This window comes from Argopecten irradians, chromosome 1, assembly GCF_041381155.1.
Source record: "Argopecten irradians isolate NY chromosome 1, Ai_NY, whole genome shotgun sequence".
NCBI classification, from domain to species: domain Eukaryota; kingdom Metazoa; phylum Mollusca; class Bivalvia; order Pectinida; family Pectinidae; genus Argopecten; species Argopecten irradians.
In genome coordinates, this window is record NC_091134.1 from 59,322,146 (window position 1) to 59,342,051 (window position 19,906).

Consider the following 19,906-nt stretch of genomic DNA (forward strand, 5'->3'; position numbering starts at 1 on the left):
CGGCCACATGTGTGAACTCGGTGACCGTTTTTGTGCAGCAAGGCGAACCTGACGCACGCTTATACCTACACACTGGAGTTTGCCGAAGTTGTCAAAACACCGATATTCAAGTAGCTCAACGTGTTTGAGATTGTCGTCTGACTTGACGATATTACATCCTTGGGAGCCATGTGATTAAATAATCTACGCTTAGATCCATCGCCATCTACAGACGGAACATTTTCACTTGTGTTCGATGGGTACAATGTATTTGTGGTGACGCGCAACTGTCAATACGTGGATTTCTAGCGGTGCATGTTTTATAATACACATGATTAAATTCTCAAAGAACAAAGACAAGAGGATATGTTTATAACTGACCTTTGTCAGAGGGGCTTACGCCCGTCCACCCCAAAGACGCGATCGTAGGATATATGAACACAGTCACAGAAGTAATGTTTACATTTGACAGCACTGCACGTCGCCCCGGTCGGGATATTTTCCCGTTTCTTTATACAATTGTTAATTCAAAAAATGTTGGTATCGTATATATAAATATAAAACATATATGTATTGTTTACAGTTTCCCAAAATTCTATGAAAAACAACAATATACGCGTAATGTTGTGTCAAAATGTAAACAAAGCCATGTGTTTCTTTTAAAAAAAGTAGCCCCTTTACGTTGCATAGAACATTTTCATACGCAAGTTCAATGTTACCTTGCAGTTATGGTAAACAAAATCGGCTAGTACTTGCGTATAGTGAACAAGCCTAGCAAGTGTAAATATAGAAATATAGAACGTGTGTTAAGAGTATATTAGTTGCTCGGGACAAATACATTACTATCATGGTATATCACTTTCATGGAAAAATGTTTTCCTTTAAAATAAAGCAATGTTGAAGTGAAAGTAAATACGTGGTCAACGCTTTATTGTAGTATCTGTTATGGAACTGTGGATGTGCAAACAACGAGCTTGTTCTATGAATTAATATCTTTGACCTGTATGCTAACGACCGGTGAAAAAAATATTTAACTCTTCATACCATGAATAAATGTATAATAAATGTATAGAATTTATCACCGTATTAAATACTGAACCTTTTCTTCTAAAAACGTCCTCATACGTAGTATCGTTTTATGGGATGTAAAGTGACGAAGCAATCGAATAGCTCAGACATATTTCCAATATATATACATGCATAATGTTTCTAACAATCGTATGAAGTAATGATTGGTATCCCTCTAGAAATCTTTCATTAATGTCATTATCAACATTTGATAAGTTATGTTAAATAAATGCTACTGGCCATTGATATTTCTTTGTACTTGTATTGTCTTTTAACCAAAAACAATCCACTTCTGTAAAAAATTTGAAAACTATTGATACATAATTAGTCGATTGCGAGTTTAATTAATACTATTAATCTCATTTATGATTTTGAAGTGTTTGGTTAAATGAACAACTATAATTGCTATATTTTTGTTGTGATATTCTTCGTGCAGTAGTGATAACTTTCTCGTTCCTATTTAGAGTACGAAGCAAATGAATAATATAAAAATAATAATAATGAACAATACGACAAATCACAAATAACTGAAAGTTGTTTAATGGACTGTTGGCAAAGCTCTGTATGATAGATATCGTCGATGGATATGGTGACGCTTACTCTACGAGAGTATCTGGTTCTTATTATTTCTCAGGAGTCGCCTTACGTTCAGATTATGTTAGCATTTGTTACTGTAAACCAAGCGACGTAATATCGCGTTGTAATGCTTGAAGAATTTTTCACGACAATTTCATATTTGTACTCGTAATGGTTACCTGACTTATAATTGCATGCTTTATTTTGGGAATGTGTTGAAACTAAAATTCTTTGGCAATCCTAATTAGATGGATTAAAAATACAATCGATAAAAATGTAGATCTGGATCTTATGTCAATCCTATTCGGGAAAAACAACAGTTATCAAACTTACTTTCCTCTAAAAATTTTAATACTTCATACAAAATACCTTATCTATGTTTCTTCCAGAGAACTAATAAACTTACTTTCAATTATATTAAAAAGTATTTGATGTATCGATTTGATATTGAAAAAACAATTGCACAGATAAATATTAGTATGGATCATTTCAACAAATTATGGGAAGGCTGGCAAACCATCTTCAGTTCATGATTTCTCTATTTACATGTGCGTAGTATTGAATTTACATATTGGTTGCTATATTTTATTTTTTTTAGTTTATTAGATATCTCTAGCATTGAAAATCAATATGCTGTCTACATATACTTATACCTATATAGGCTCCAATTCATTATTGTGTAGTATGTATGACTTTTTGTTGTTTTTGTTCTGTTGTGTTTTCCCTGTCTTTATAGCTGCTGAGTAAAGTGAATCTGGGTTACATCCCCTTACCAATATTATTAATTTTAATAGTTGTTCATAAATCAATCAAAATACACATACAAATATAATTTTCCCTATAAGATTAATAGTCGACAAAACTAATTAATCCAATATAGTAATTTGCAAATTCATCTTACTCAGCACGCTATTTTATGTTTCTTATGTGTTTTTGTTTCCTTCTGATAAAAATGTAATGTATATGTCATGATAAGTTTATGTTGATGTCCCATGTATTTGTAAATGTGTTATATGCAAGAATTGAAAAAAGTAAAAAAAAAACCAAATAATTGCATGCTTGTCGTAATGGTTACCTGACCTATAACTGCATGTTTGTACTCATAATGGTTTCATGACAAATAATTTCATGTTTGTACTCGTAATGGTTACCTGACTTATAACTGCATGTTTGTACTCGTAATGGTTACCTGACTTATAACTGCATGTTTGTACTCGTAATGGTTACCTGACTTATAACTGCATGTATGTACTCGTAATGGTTACCTGACATATAATTGCATGTTTGTACTCGTAATGGTTACCTGACTTATAACTGCATGTGTGTACTCGTAATGGTTACATGACATATAATTGCATGTATATATTCGTAATGGTTACCTGACTTATAACTGCATGTATGTACTCGTAATGGTTACCTGACATATAATTGCATGTTTGTACTCGTAATGGTTACCTGACATATAATTGCATGTTTGTACTCGTAATTGTTACCTGACTTATAATTGTATGTTTGTACTCGTAATGGTTACCTGACCTATAACTGTATGTCTGTACTCGTAATGGTTACCTGTCTTATAATTTCATGTTTGTACTCGTAATGGTTACCTGACTTATAATTTCATGTTTGTACTCGTAATGGTTACCTGACTTATAATTGCATGTTTGTACTCACACATGTAATGGTTACCTGACTTATAATTGCATGTTTGTACTCACACATGTAATGGTTCCCTGACCTATAATTTCATGTCTGTACTCGTAATGGTACCGGATTTATAATTGCATGTTTGTACTCGTAATGGTACCGGATTTATAATTGCATGTTTGTACTCGTAATGGTTACCTGACTTATAACTGCATGTTTGTACTCGTAATGGTACCGGATTTATAATTGCATGTTGGATCATCTAAGACTGAACGTTTCTCACAACATTTAATGAAACGTGTTGCTGAGTTGCTTGTCTCGTTCATTAATCAACGTTTTCCTTCCATAGACTAGATAATATCAATAAGAAGTGTTCACCGTAAGTCAGTCGGATTTAAACCTTTCGCGTTCATTCAATAGATAAACGTTTTATGAACGGTCACGAAACCAGTACGAAATTAACTGTATTTCGTAACATTGGTGTGCAATAAAATGGTATGTACACGTAGGGCTTCAATTAAATGTTTGTATGTAGTTTATCACTGTTTATTCATATACATTACTATATATTTTAATCACAAAGTGTTTATTAGTTGATGTACCGGGCTTGTCATATTCTAACAAATAGGTCCAGTACATTTAAGCTGGTGCTAGATGGGTCAGTCAGTGGCAAGAACGAACATCATTATAGCATTAACCGTGTATCTGTCTTTTGTAATGCGAGCTGACAATTGTTGATTATGCTAGTATCCTATCCTATCATAAATAGCTTCATAAATCAATCATTAAATAATCCATTAATGCATATGTTATTTTCTTATGAAAGTTCAACAAAAGGGTTCTATGTGAGTGTAGATTTATAACAATTTAACAAGGCATTCATTGAACCGGCAAAGCAAGGTCTATAGAGGTCAGTATAGTATCGCGATGGATGATTATGATCTGGATGAATGTATATACAATTTATATGTATAACAATTTAAATAAGATTAGATTTTGTTACGAGTGTTGTCACTTCGTGACGAAGTACTGTTTTATCTTTAGCCCAAATACTGAATACCGTTGTCACTGTATCAGCCTACACTGTACATGTGTTTATGGAGCACCATAGCTGCCTTAAGACTATAGGTTTTATTGCATTACGCCCCCATGTTATAGCATCGTGTCACCATGTTATAGCATCGTGTCACCATGTTATAGCATCGTGTCACCATAATATTGAATCGTGTCACCATGTTATAGCATCGTGTCACCATAATATTGAATCGTGTCACCATGTTATTGCATCGTGTCACCATATTATTGCATCGTGTCACCATGTTATAGCATCATATCACCATATTATTGCATCGTGTCACTATGATATAGCATGATGTCACCGTGTTACTGCATCTTGTCACCATATTACAGCATGATGTCACCGTGTTATTGCATCACGCCCCATTGTTATAGCATCGTGTCACCGCGTTATAGCATCGTGTCACCTTGTTATACCATAATGTCACCGTGTTATTGCATGGTGTCACCATGTTATAGCATCATATCACCATATTATAGCATGATGTCACCGTGTTATTGCATCATGTCACCATGTTATAGCATCGTGTTACCATATTATAGCATGATGTCACAATTTTATAGCATGATGTCACAATTTTATAGCATGATGTCACCGTGTTATTGCATCGTGTCACCATATTATAGTATGTTGTCACCAGGTTATAGCATCGTCTCGCCAAGTTATTAAGACGATTTCTACTCGGAATGCATTATGCTATAACATGGTGACATCATGCTATAACATCTAGTCTTCAGGCAGCTATGGCGTTCCATATGTTTTGGTGTGCGGTAAAAGGATCGCAGCAGACTTTCCGAGGGTGATGTTACACTAGCTGTCGAAAGAACGAGAAGAAACAATGCCATCTAAAGGTATACATTATATTCTCCCATGCACAGGTACTTAGGGTGTAGTACATGTACTGGTTTATATCAGGCAATATCGTCTGAGGCTTTCGCTGTACTGCGTAACTACCCATGCAATGAAGCCTCGTGACGTCACAGCGTCAACAAAATTACTATTTTCTCGGTACAATTTTAACATTTTATTCAGAAACTATGCTGGACTTACTTTAAAAGATACGAAAAAAAAAAAAAAAAAACAGAATTTATGTTTAAAATACTACTCAAATATTATGTAGGAAGAATTGACTTGCCGTCACATTTTTTTCGAAATTATTTCAAAATGGTAGTAAATTATAGCAGTAGAATTGCAATAAAACGTCGAGGTATGAGAGAAAATTACTCTTTCATAAGTGGATATGAAGGAGTCTCGGGTTTAATTTTGTGACCCTCGGGTAGAATATCCCTATCCATTATATCAACATATGAAAGAGTCTTATAGTCTTATATGGCTGGCCATGCAGTACAACTTCGTGACACCACTGCGTCAGCAGATTTACTATTTTCTGCATTTTTTTAACATAAACTTCAGATTCTATAATGGCTATAACATGTACTAGAAAGAATGCTAATAACGGGGTTTGGGTTAAAAATATAAATGACGGGTTATCATAATTGTAAAATTTAAACAAATCGTCAAGATATGAAAGAAAATAATGTTTCATATGTTAATAAGAAGGATTCGGATATTTTACTCTCGGAATTACCAAATGTTGATAAACCCACGGGGTTTGTTACATTTTATGACCCTCGGTGAGAATATCCATGTCGTTCATATCCACATATAAAGGAGTCTTATAGTGTTTCGTTGCACCGCAATATGATAAAGCACACTGGATTTAATAGATATCACGTATAGTATTGTCATGGATAATGTACATATGTCAGATGAGAATATTGAACCATTTTATTGTTAATATACTGTAACAATTCTAAAACTGCAAATTTTGTTAACTTTGGTTGCACCTTAATTTATTTTGACAATATTTGATACAAACACTGTTTAGTTATGCAAAGAAATACAATGATGTACGGTTAAAGTCCAGTAAGACTTGTAAATGTATGTGATATTTCTCATACTGTTTTTCAACTTAGTGAGCCACAAGTTAACGTCTACAGACGATCAAATACTTACTGTAATACATCACATTCACCAGCTGTTCTGGAGTTTTACGTCATCTAATATACAGCTAGTTTAAGTATTTTAAAATTATATCTCATATTTAGTGCAGCAGATTGACATTACAATATGTCATATGTAAATATACAAATAATGTTTAGAAGGTTCTCCAAGCAAGACTTTATATTTATTTTGTGTAGATCATGCAATTAAAATAATACGCTAATTTTATTTAAACATATAGATAGTTTGTTAATAATTGTTTGTTTGTTTGATTCAATTAACGTCCTATTAACAGCTAGGGTCATGTAAGGACGGCCTCCCAAGTTTGTTAATAAAGATATCATGCAGTTATGAGCATGGGTTTACCAATATAATACTACATTAAGAAGGAAATTTATGTATATAAGTTTATTACTCACTGATAAATATAATCATATATTTACATTCAGTTGTCACTTCTAACAAAGATAAAATAAAGAGAAAACTAAGGTCTAATCCCCATCAAAATGGCTGTTATATCTTCTGAGATATAACATCGTTGATGAACATGTTTTGATTACACAAAACAAATTTAGAGCAGAGACCCTCAACATGAGTTGTAGTGTATATATAAGCATCAAACTATCGTTATAGGGAGGTTATACAGTATAGATGCCGGTGGTTTACAAGCAACAGTTTTGTAATGTGCTAGATTAGTAGATTGTTTCTATCAAAATGTAAAGTGGCAGATATGGATACGTTAAGAAGTGCTCAGTTTAATTACATGGCAATGACTGTATGCCACTAGTAACTCTTAATTCAGTTTGTAGTCTTTATGACAGTGGCAGGCATGTTAAACACATTGAGCGAAAAAATCAATTGTTAGCTTAAAGAAGTTGTGTGTAAATGGACAGTATTGCAAATTAATTTCTTTTCGCCTTTCAATCTGACAGGATTAATAGAGCGTCTAGCGAACGGCGAGAAGATCCTCATTGCGGAAGGATATTTGATGGAAATCGAGAGAAGAGGTTATCTTCAGTGTGGAGGATTTGTACCGGAAGTAGTTTTAGAAAACCCGGACGTTGTCCGAAACCTACACCGAGAGTTTGTCCATGCTGGTTCCGATGTGGTGGAAGCGTTTACAGTACGTTAGCGATTACAGTATAGTTTTGCAATAGTCTACACAATAATGTACTGGACAAGTGCTTTTTGCCATTATTAATATGTAAACCAGGTCCGCTAACCCAATCTATTGATAAATTGAAATAATTAATAATTAATTGATTAACTACAAAAATCAAGTTGTAAATGAAAGTGAGAAGTTGTACAAATGACATTTTATAGGTTTATACCCTAGCTTATCATAAGTCGTCATATTGTGTTTCTACCAGACTATAGTTTATGGATGACACCACGCCATCTTTGCTTATTTCCATTGAACACGGTAAAGGCGCATAGCGTATAATACAAGTAATCAACATGTATTGATAGAGAGGAATGTTGCTATTCTGTATTCTGTATTTCAGTATTACGGCCATAGAGAGAAACTGCGGACCGTCGGACGAGAGGATGACTTAGAGAGACTCAATAGAACAGCTCTAAAAATCGCACGTGAAGTGGCAGACGAGACAGGGACATTGATGGCGGGAAACCTGTGCAACTCCAACCTATATGATAAAGACAATCGTGAGGCAGATGACAAAATCAAGGCCATGTTGAAGGTAATGTCATTTAATTCAAATGCAGTGTAGTCTACTTCATGACAGAAAAAAGTTTATTTTATCGATGCATAAGATGTACGTGTAAACTCTCAAACGCCTAGGTACTGAAGCGTTATTAACATAATGTAATACATGGCATGATATGAAGGGAATCTCATAACAGATTTTCTATATATATATAGTATAGTTCTAACAGGAGTTCATATCATCAACTGCTGCTGTGGCATTAAACATGCGAAAATATTTTTATGTGTTGTCTAAATACCACTTTTCTAGCGTTATCAATCTTATATTGGCAGTGACATGTTAGTATCCTCACGTCGACATAACATATTCGTATGCTGTCAATGGAAAGTGGGGATTTGATGAAACTTATTTTAAAGCCACTAAAGCCACACTATACGTAACGTTAAACAAAAAGTCAAGTTAGATTCGATCCCGATATTGTTAATATTTGTAGATGTAGTTGAAATTAAGTTATATCAAAGAATATTTATAATAATTTCTGAATACCTTTGTTACAGCAGCTGTTGAAAGTCGATACTTGTAATCATGCCTTCATTTTAAACTGGTCGCCATAGAAGTTACGATTATTGCCGAACGGAAGTCGGAAAGATCGTGACCCTTTATCGGGAGAGTTCGTAACGTATAGTTACAGTAGTCACATGACGTTCTCGGTAACGACCTTACAATGTCGGCTTACTTCGCGCTTCGGCTTGTTTGAGTTGGATCCGCCTTGCGATCTTTAATATTTATTGATTTTAATCAAAAGTTTCCTAATCATTATCGCTCAAATTGACTTCGATTTAGTCCTGTCTTTGCATGATTTACATCAGGATTTTTTCAACATTCTTTTAAATCATGAAAAAAATAAGACAGATACGGATTTGTGACTTTAATTTATACCCTAACAGTCGTGCGATCAGACAGATTGACATTTAACCCGATTCTATTTGTTTGATCATAGGAACAGGTGGAGTGGGCGGTTGAAGAGGGCGCTGATTACATCATTGTGGAAACAATAAGTAACTACGGGGAGGCCAAAATGGTATTAGAGGCCGTAAAGAAGTATGGACATGGTACGTTGTCTTATGATTATCGATTTGGAAAAATATGCTCCCAAATATTGTACTGTACCGCAATATACACGTATCTCATCTTGGTTAGAGATAAATTTTCTTTAGCTCGATCAGTTGAGCGTCAGACTAGTCCCGAATTCGATCCCTAGTGGAGACAGTGATTAAAATAAAAAAAAACTCTGTACACTGTCACACTCCCAATATAAATATGATCCCTTTTGTGACTACAATTACTAAATCCTTCACGATGGCAGATATAAACCTGTTGTTTCTAAAATCTAATATCTTTATGGCGATTAAATTTGTGATATTAATTATTTATTTTTCGTCTCATGTCTCCTGTATAACCACTCCACATTTAGCATCAAAGTTGGAGGTTTGCACCTATGAGAAAGACTGTGGATATTTTTTTGATCTGGCCGAAACATACCATAGTCTATACAAGTGGCGATTAAATTTGTGATATTAATTATTTATTTTTCGTCTCATGTCTCCTGTATAACCACTCCACATTTAGCATCAAAGTTGGAGGTTTGCACCTATGAGAAAGACTGTGGATATTTTTTTGATCTGGCCGAAACATACCATAGTCTATACAAGTGTTAATGTACTATATTAGTATCTATCACTCTCTTTTCACATTTACACAGGTCTCCCGTTAGTAATAACTATGTCAATCTATGAACCGGATATGACGATGGACGGTTTGCCGATAACCGAGGCATTACGTAAACTTGAGGAGGCTGGAGCAGTCGTAGTCGGTCTCAACTGTGGCCGTGGCCCTAAGACGATGTTACCAACCATTAGAGAAATCAGAAAAGTGTGTAAGGTAAACCAGTACTCAGAAGCGTTGTAGGAGTGATTTAATGAATTTCCCAAAGTAGCGAATAGTCGGGCAAGTGACTGTAAAATCGGTAAAAATGGTATTAATATATCCGGTATAATTTCTTATAAATTAGAAAAATAAAACTTTCCTTCAAAATCGCTGTACATGCGAAGAAAATAATAATATAGATCTATGGGAATCCTAAAAGTCCTCCCGACCGGCTATGAGTGCAGTTCAACCTTACCGCATGCGCAACACCCACCACTCTCCGTAGTAAACAAAACATGGCTACCGTAGTTTTGAACCAAAATGTTTCCGCAAAAACAACCAACTGACTCACCTAAAATGCGAAAGGAAAGGCAATGGAGCAGCGACAATCCCAACAACTGACTCGGTAAACATTACAACGCATGGACAGTGTTAATACAACTTGTTATAGTGAAGAGAACAGTTCAAACGAGCACGCGGCTCCGGACCGCTACTGTACGTACCTAGGCCTACTACCCGGTACTCCCTGCTCAGCTGATAGTGAGTGAGTCTTCGTATTTTGATCATTTTGTAAATAGTCCCTAGCAGCATTTTTTCATAAATGAGTGGTCACATATGGTCACATGTTTCATACCTGTTCCCCAATCGCGTAAAACGTAACCCTGGGGTAAATAGCGGTTCTTTAGTGGGGCCTCTTTAGGGGTAATGAATGCCCTGTATATTTATAAAATGTACCGTTGTAATGCATATACAGTTAGAATGTAACCGCTAGTGCATTATCAAGCTAAGATTTGTTTCAATTAATCTATAATATTATGCTACCGGTCAATTCATACAGTTCTGATGTATATATTTATAGATTTTTAATTTGTAAATTTTTGTTCTGTACATGTTCTGGTAGTGTTATACACATACATTGTATATAGGATTTACATTGTAGGTTAATTGGTAAAATTGTATTGTATATGTTCTGATATACACATATACATATGTACATGTAGGTTTTAGCTTGTTCTTTAGATATATTTGGAGGACACATACAGTATTATTTCTGGTCATAATAATAAATAGTGTTTGTACATGTGTATATGACAAACTTTACAGAGTTGAAATGTACTGCAGCCATGTATCATTTATAATTATTCTGAATTTTTGGTGGAACTATAGATAATGAATTTTGTATCTTTTTTGAAACAATATTTGATTCTATCAAATGCATCAGTGAAACATTCACAACTTATAAAATGTTTTCTCTAAAATAAAAAAAAAAAACCTGTAGAATGAACCTACATTTATTCATTTATATATATATTTGAAATTGATCATTTCAATTTTTGTCACATTCAACAGATATAAAAAATTGTTGGTTCTTTTTTTCAGGCACCATGCATGCATAGTGACATGAATACATAAAGTTCATCCCTTGGACCTGTATACAAGTGTATGTATACAAATACATACAATTAGCATCATATGAAGACTGAAGAATGTTGATTTGAGTGCTCTTGAAAGTAAACTTTTCCAATATGGATCTAGAAGATCATGAACAGAACATTTAAACAGTATTAATTTATTAAATGTTCCTTTCAACTGTAATCATTAAAATAAAATTATGATGCAATACTTTTTCATTGTTTAACTTTGTAGAAATATTTGTTTATATTAGTCCTCTAGATCCAGTGATTATAATTCTTGCATCCATATGCTTGCCCATTTGTTTGTCAGGGCTTGTGAGATAGCTTTTCAATTACTTTTAAAATATAAGGATTTTTTTTACATATAGCAATATAGATACCATTGTCTTAGGATTTCTAAATTCTACTTTACAAGAGAGTAGACTCAACATATAAATAAAACCATAAAACTAGCAAGTTATCTGAAATGTTAAAAATCTTTTTGTCTGAACCAAATTTCACATTTATTGTCTATGTGTAACTTGTACATAGACCATTTATGTATTAATACTGTAGTAACAGTGATTACAAACACATAGACTAAAATGTAGTATGTAGTACTATGTACATCTGTCTCTGATATGAGTTCTAAACAAAAAAGTGGTACCTATTGGGAAGTTGTGACTTGGGCGAAGGGTGAAATACAGAAGAAATAGCTACACATGGTAAAAAGAAAGATATACAGTACCATATGGATTCAAAGTTGCTCCAAAATCAATGAGACTAAATAACCAAAAAAAAGCCATGTAAACCCCAAATATGCAATGACCAGATCAATGATAAAGCACCCTTCCACTTCCAGTTATCTGTAGCTATTCTATATTTCAACCCCCCACTCAAGTTACAACTTCCCAACCTCATGATTCTTCTGTCTTTTAGCCCCCCACCCCCCAACACACACATACCTGATTGATTGTCATGTTATTTCAGGTTCCTATTCAGGTATTATTCCTAAAAACCAAAAAGGGTATACACACTGTGTACTCTCAAAGGAGGGGAACCACTTCATTCAAAAATGGAATTTACAATTTCATCTTAATTTTGAAATTTTCAATTTAATTATTAATTACTGGACTATTAAAACAGTATTGAACCCCTCGGCTACAGACAAAGTACTGTGGTACACATTTCTCTTAATTAATTACTTTTCTTTCAACTCAATCATCTTTTTCTCCAGAGCACAAAAAAGAACAGGAAACAACAGAAAAGGAAAGTAACATACATGTAGGCATATATGTTTTCTGGAAATATATATGATGTGTTAATTCTCACAGCATAGACCTACATGAATGTAAAGAATTAAATATTATCAATGTTTGAGAGAATTTCCTAGTTTTAATTCTATAGCAGCTACATGGAATGTACGTTTACATATATACATTGTACGATACATATACATCATAAAAGTTTCTTTCCTTCCAGCTGGACATTCATGTCATCTCTCTCCAGAACTCAAATATTGTTTAAAAAAAAAAAAAAAAAAAAAAACAGAGACATAGATAATTTAATTAAATCTCTGCAAAAAACTACACGAATAATTGAACACATATATTGTACTTGTAAAATATCTATGTATGAGCTAATTTATTTTCACATCTTTGACAGCTACATGCATGGACGTTCTATGGAACGTTTTCGTGTGGTTTTACATGGGAAATTATGTTACGATTATTTGTATTTAACCGTCATGATTCGGTTGATGTAAAATACGACGAATGCGATGCTGCAATAATTGCCCCTTGCCGGGGCCCCATCTCTGCATCGGCCGAATATTTGTGTCGATTTCCATGTACAAGATGCTTTTATCGAAAAATGATTACAAAGCATTGTCATTAATGTAAGAATACTTCATTTGCATCAAATGTATCATCTCAAAACAACAATTTGCATACCGCATTAGTGGTTTATCACACGAAACGAAACCGACACGACTGAGAAACACATGTCCATGTTGACATTTCCACGCAGCCTCGTTTTCAAAGAGTTTGGCGAATTTATACTTAGAACTGTGCTAAATTTACACGGGGCTTCCCCAAAATTTCAATGGTCAAAACTGGACACCGTAAGCAGAACTTGATCACCATTATGGTATACAATGACTTTTGGAAGGCCAAAGAACGCATTTAGACTGGTTTCCTTTGCCTGACTATTCACTTTAATCTTTGTAACGCCTTTAGCATCAGATGGATTTTAACTTCCCCGAGAACCGACTGCTGCTGGAGCTGCAATAATAAGTTACAGTGTTGAAAATTGTGGATTCTCTTTCGCTCACAATATTCTTGATTAGTTTAATGATTCCCATTAGAAGGAAAATATTACTTTAGGGGCCCATATTATAAACAGAGTTTTTATTTTTTCAGATAAAATTGCCTAGAGATTATAAACTGATTAATTTATACAAAAATATCTTGTTTCAATTTAAAAAAGCAAAGGTTGTTGTGTTCGTTTAGATTAAGGTCAATGTAATTGCATCTTAAAAGGTACTCTTTATAGTAATGAAAATTGTTAAACAGAACATGATTTTCTTCACCATCATGTCTACTAGAATATTGTATTTCATATAAATGTTTTATGACAGGGTCCAATAGCTGCTCTACCCGTGACGTTCCGGACTACGGAAACGTGTCGTACTTGGATCGCTTTAAAAGATACGGAAACAGGTACTTTTTTATTATTAATTCTTTTGAGACCCCATTCTAGTGAAATTAATTAATCATACATTGCGATTTACCATTCAAAATGATGTCGAATTGATCTTGGTTTTGACATACATGTATATCCATTTGAAAATATAAATACTTGTTCTTTGGGAAAGATAATATTGTGTGTATGATAGCGTTGATATATAGAAATAATGATTATTTTCGTGAGCACAATGTTTATATTTTGAATACGCAATTAACTAAAATAAAGTGGAGTAGTCCCTCATTACCTATCTCTTTCTTCGTGAATTCACATGGTTGTTCTGTAGGTAATGCCGTATATCCGACAAACGTTTCATGTGTTATGTGCAACCGGGAAGACATAAGACAATTTGCCGAGGAAGCGAAGGCGATTGGTGTAAATTACGTCGGGCTTTGCTGCGGGAATGCTCCATACTTCTTCCGAGAGATAGCGGAAGTACACGGCCGGAAACCAGAAGCCTGCAGATATTCACCAAATGTATCTGCTAATGTAATTGTAGGCAAGCAAACAAAGCATGCACAAAAAATGAAGAACATTACGGGTACTGCCAATGTTTGAAAATAAAGGTATTTCTTTCATCTGGAATGCCTGGCTTTATTCTTGATACAACTGTTCATTTCATAGCCACAACGCTTGTTATTGGTGATTGCTGATTTTCATTTTTATAATTAAAACAAAAACACATTCATAGATAATTATAATATTCAAATTAGAAGCCTTACACTGTTGCTCCACGTATGAAAATGAAACAAGCACGACGACTGATTAAACCACCCAGCAATAATCGGAGGAACAAAGCTTTATTCTGGTGGCGCCTGGCATTATGTTCATGAGGCCAGTATGACGTTATTAGCTAATAAGTTTCAGTGAATAAACGGATTTCCCTATATCCATTGTATGTTTAGTGTTTATTTCTTGAAAATTAGAGCAAAATAAAAGAGTTCGACGTATGCACCAATTCAAAAGAAGTCTTTGTGTTTCGTTTGACTCGATAAGACAAGTATTTGTTGAGAAAAATGTTTTTTTTTATTTCCGGTTCTTAGGCGTCTCGCGTGGTGTGTAGTAATGTAAAGTGACAGTGGCGAACCTTCTCACTTATAAATCTTTGGTTATATTTTCACTATAGCTCATGACCGTCGGATCGTACAGATCGTTATCCTTCGCTATCGAAGACGCATCTAAAATAAATTTTTCTCGCTTTCGTTTGTACATATATTGCTGCTATTTTCCTATTTCTTACCTGCCAAAATTTGTGGATGGAACCTTTACGTATTATATTCGATTTGATTATCCCGAAATGTAATTGAATGTTTTGTGCAAAATATAGTCCTTACAACTGCACCAATGATGCATATTTTTTGTTTGTTAACTTACAAAAATGTGTACTTACAGTCCATGTTGATTTCTCCTGCCCACGTGCCGCCTAGGACACAGGTGCGCGTGTCTAAGCCTCCCCCAGTATTGATGTAGTGGGCGTCGCACGCATACGTCGTGGTTCCTCCGACAGAGAGTGATGTAACATGGAAGATTCCATTCGAGAGTGGAGGCGGAGAGTTACAGGCTACAAATGGTACCAGAAAGCCTTGTTAACCCGAAACATAATTGTTTCATAAAAGTTGCTACACAATTCATGGGTTTAATTCAACAATAAATGACATTTTATTTTGTGATGTGTTTTTTTAATATTTTGAGAAAATTGTTTTTACATAACTCAGACAAAAATGAGAATACGCTGTTCATCAATAACCAATAATATTTTTATTTTTCGCTACAAAAACGTGCGAATTTGATTGTAAATAGACAGATATCACAATTACATAAACAGTTATTTTTGGTAAAAAGAAACTGACAGGAACTAAAAACTGACATATTCAATTTAAATCTGACTCGGTTTTATAACCTCGGTCTTAAACAAGTTTCCTGTTCATATAAAGCATACATATTTTTTTTCTTTCAAAAGATTTGCAAATGTCCCCTTTGATATCGATCATCTCTTCAAAGGACATAATGTATAAAGCCTTTAAAAGGTGTAATAAGATTAGTATGGTTCCTACACGTTAGAAATCTGCTCAATAGGAAAACATATTGCGCACAATGACATATTCACACTTATAATTTTCAGGCAATGTTGCTTACGTATGAGTACGCATGCGTAGTTGCTTGGTGCCCAAGTCTCGTCTGCTTGACACGTGATCACGTTAGATGCATCCGGCGGGGAGGTCTTGTATCCGAAGTCACATTCGTACTCTGCGTTACAGCCAGTATACTCTTGTATTGTGGCGTTCGATATGTGTCTAGGTGTAGCACATTCTGTTACAAAACAAATCATAACAAGTATTAGATTCCCAAAAAGCTAAGTGGGCTACTCGGAAGCTTAACCCTTTAATTGGACAAAATATGGAAATTAAACTATGATATGACGATATTGTTTTGCAATTTTAATTGTTCTGTTGAAAGCCATATTATAATTTGTGAGCTTGTGTAAGTGCAATGTAGCCAGGTATAGTACAGACGAACAGTTTTAATGATACCTTTGCTACCATCAAAATAAAAAGGGTTTAATGCAGAGATAGCTAAGCTCAGAAAAAAGGCAAGGAAAATATTGAACTTAATCTCATATGTTTCTGTGTTTTTCTATGTTCCGTTTTCATTCCGCTTTTAGTGTGTAGATATACTGTCATTCCACATTTTAGTATGTTCCGTGTCCCGTTAATTAGCATATACGCATTGTCTGATTATTATTGTTACACGATGGTGATCTAAATCAAATAAGAAATACAAAAGTAATGTCTTCATCATTGTATACTACTACAAATATATTTGCTCCATCTGTAAATGGAACCAGTTTCTTTTAAAATGCCCGATTAATTTCTAGAAAATCTTCATTCAGGATATTTTTACCACGAATGCTTGTTCTACACTGAAATCTGTACGGATGCAAGCGCTGTATGTCCACGCTTTATCAGAAAGATGGCGTCCGAATCCGGACAGATTCAAGTCTGTTTCCATAATTCGTTTTAATATTACTTAAAAAGCGATGTTTGTTCAAGCGTTCTTGCTACACGACTATCCTGGAAGATGGCGGGAATTGCTTATGAAACTAAATGTATTCATTGCCACAGTATGTTTATTATGAAATTTCATTGGAAATTATCAAATGACTGATAAATTGCTGGAAAATCCGCCAGACTGTAACAGTCATTCGGTTTTTCAGAATAGATATACCATGAATGCTTGTTCTACACTAAAATCTCGATAGATGCAAACCCTGCGTGACCATTATTTATCATGAAGATGGCGCCAAAATCCCGGACATATTCAGGTATGTTTCCGTCATTCGTTTTGATATTATATAATTACTTCAACTGGCAATGCTTGAAACCAACCGAACATCCGTCTAATTCAAGCGTTCTTGCTACATGGTTATCCTGCAAGATGGCGTGATTTGCATACGATTCTAACTGCTACGCCTCAAGCGGCGTAGCAATTAATAATGTTCAATATTTGTTTTAATTAACAACAATTATATTTTAAGCACTGATATTAATTGTTTCATGTGATATGTATGATATGTTCACTGTCACCTTCACTTTTGTGTGACGAAGGTAACAGGGTCAACATCGTACGTCGTAAGGAAATATCCACTGGTTGTGTAGCAAATATCTGTACATAAACCATGCTTTATTTTCGCATTTAATACCACACGATCCAATCCCGCCATCTGTCATCTGGAAAAGGTTGGATGGCATGAAAAAATTGCATTTTACGAAGGTATACAACATATCTTCCCAATATATATTCAAGACACTTACAGTAAAGCCTCCACCCCGATACACACACACGCACTATATTCCCATCCTTACATTTAACCCTCCTCCTTTCCCATTCATTTTATAACAAAATTAATCGTTACTTACCTGTAAGTTTGTTGTAAGCTACTTTGTCCCCACTCCCGGAGGTAAGAGCCTTGTTAAACATGTAACATGTTTTAGTGGAGCTGACATAGACGTATGACGTACAATTACATCCAAGTTCTACACAGAGTGACGCACACCTCATCTTCGTACGGGAAGTTTTCTCTTCTGTCAATTTGTCCATGTTGCTGGCTATCTCTACGTCACTGACCACTCCGAATTTCCGTGAAACAATGTCATCTTGTTTTGTTTCTAAACAGAAAAAAGTGAGTAGTAAATATATCTGCTATGTTGATTTTAATACTATGACTCTGACCATATATAGTCCAGGAGTGGATATTACGACAGTGATAGTAACCCCTAGCGATGGAGTAAGGTAACTTCAGAGAAAACGACGTGGAATTTGCTCACAAATAATGATGTTACAATCGATAACTACCGGTAAGGGAGGTAACTCTGAAATATGCAAAGAAGGAATATATGCTTCTGATATCCTGATCGAACACGTGGTTCTGATTTTTATCATTCACTAATTAATGCATTAATTATTATTTCGTTCTAACATTCCTTTCTTTATGTGTTATTGATTCCTTCTTCCTTAAGAAAATTAAAGTTCATGGAGTGTGAAATTAGTTTATGGGGTAATGAATGCTATAGAACAATAATAGGAAGATAAGGGCCTCGTCAATATTGTCCTGTCACACCTGGACGGTTTAATAATTAAACATGAACTTACAATGAATAGTGATTATTGTTCAGACGTAGACACAAATCTTTTAATTAGGACCCGCTGTTCAAAGGTGATGAGGTTCATCACAGTTTAACGTCAGTTTTTAAATTCTCGGAAAATAAAATAATTTCTAATTTTACAAAAGTTTTCATAACTCCGTCCTTTATTTGGCAAATAAAAATGTGAAGATAATAACACGGGTTTCGCAGAAAATGGTAAATGGACATTTAATTAATTATCTAAATAAGCTAATTACCCTTAGAACAACTGGAGCCAGGATATCAGTCTGAAGTTTCCAAAAATCATTTTGATAATCATATAAAGTTCGTCGACAGTTAGTCTGGCGTCACATGTGTTAGGGACCTCTAATATATTGACGTTTTAGTGAGCGTGTTTTTCTCGTACCCGTAAACAATGTTATCGTGAAGGTTACGTACTTAACCCTTTAAACTTAAGCAAGCGTATATTTAACATTTAAGAAAATCGTCAATAGAATTCGCTGAATTACGCAAAGACGATAGTGATATACCAAATCTAGGAATATCATCCATGGTTGGGTCACGCGTGATCTTATATTATTAATAGGCACCGTGCACGTTCAGTAAAGCGCAAATTCACAGTTTAAAGCACATGTCTCAACGTGTACAAACATGTGGTTCCTATACCTAAGCATGACAAAATGATTTCAACTACCGATGAATAGAGACACCGGTGTTATTTAATTTATACTGCCTCTTAATTATCAGACATAATAAGGGTTACTACCTTTCCGAAAAGGATGGAATTTTATTAAAGGGGAATTTAAAACGAGAATGATAATTTTGAGAAGTCGCAAATTTTATCGGACTTTGAAAATCATATACTGTACAGAACACCTTTTCAAATTATCAAAGATACAGACATGCAATGGATTCCATATTGACTACAGCATCACTTACTCTATAATCGTCTAAAAACTATGAATAGTTCTGAAAATTATATCTGTAATACAGAAATTTAAACCATAGAACATATTAAAAAAACTAAATATGACAAGACAAAAAATACGAAAAAAAAAAAAAGTTGAGTTTTATTAGAAACAATACTCATTGGTGGGTTTTTAATACCGCTCAATTTTATCAATATTTATATGAAGTTCATTACATAGAAAAACATAAATATGGAAAGTTTGATTTACT

General features: G+C 34.3%; 1 protein-coding gene and 1 pseudogene across 1 annotated transcript; one reads left to right on the top strand and one right to left on the bottom strand.

The window, feature by feature from the left end:
- Positions 1–4,919: 4,919 nt before the first annotated feature.
- The window catches only part of LOC138335708 (betaine--homocysteine S-methyltransferase 1-like), a 38,073-nt pseudogene continuing 23,086 nt past the window's right edge, over positions 4,920–19,906 (top strand).
- LOC138308423 (sushi, von Willebrand factor type A, EGF and pentraxin domain-containing protein 1-like) lies at positions 14,397–18,521 on the bottom strand. The gene is made up of 4 exons (XM_069249404.1): positions 18,002–18,521; positions 16,221–16,394; positions 15,475–15,645; positions 14,397–14,542 (listed from the first exon to the last, which is right to left on the bottom strand). Exons 1-4 carry the CDS (start codon positions 18,180–18,182, stop codon positions 14,397–14,399), a joined length of 672 nt encoding a protein of 223 aa, XP_069105505.1. The 5' UTR covers positions 18,183–18,521.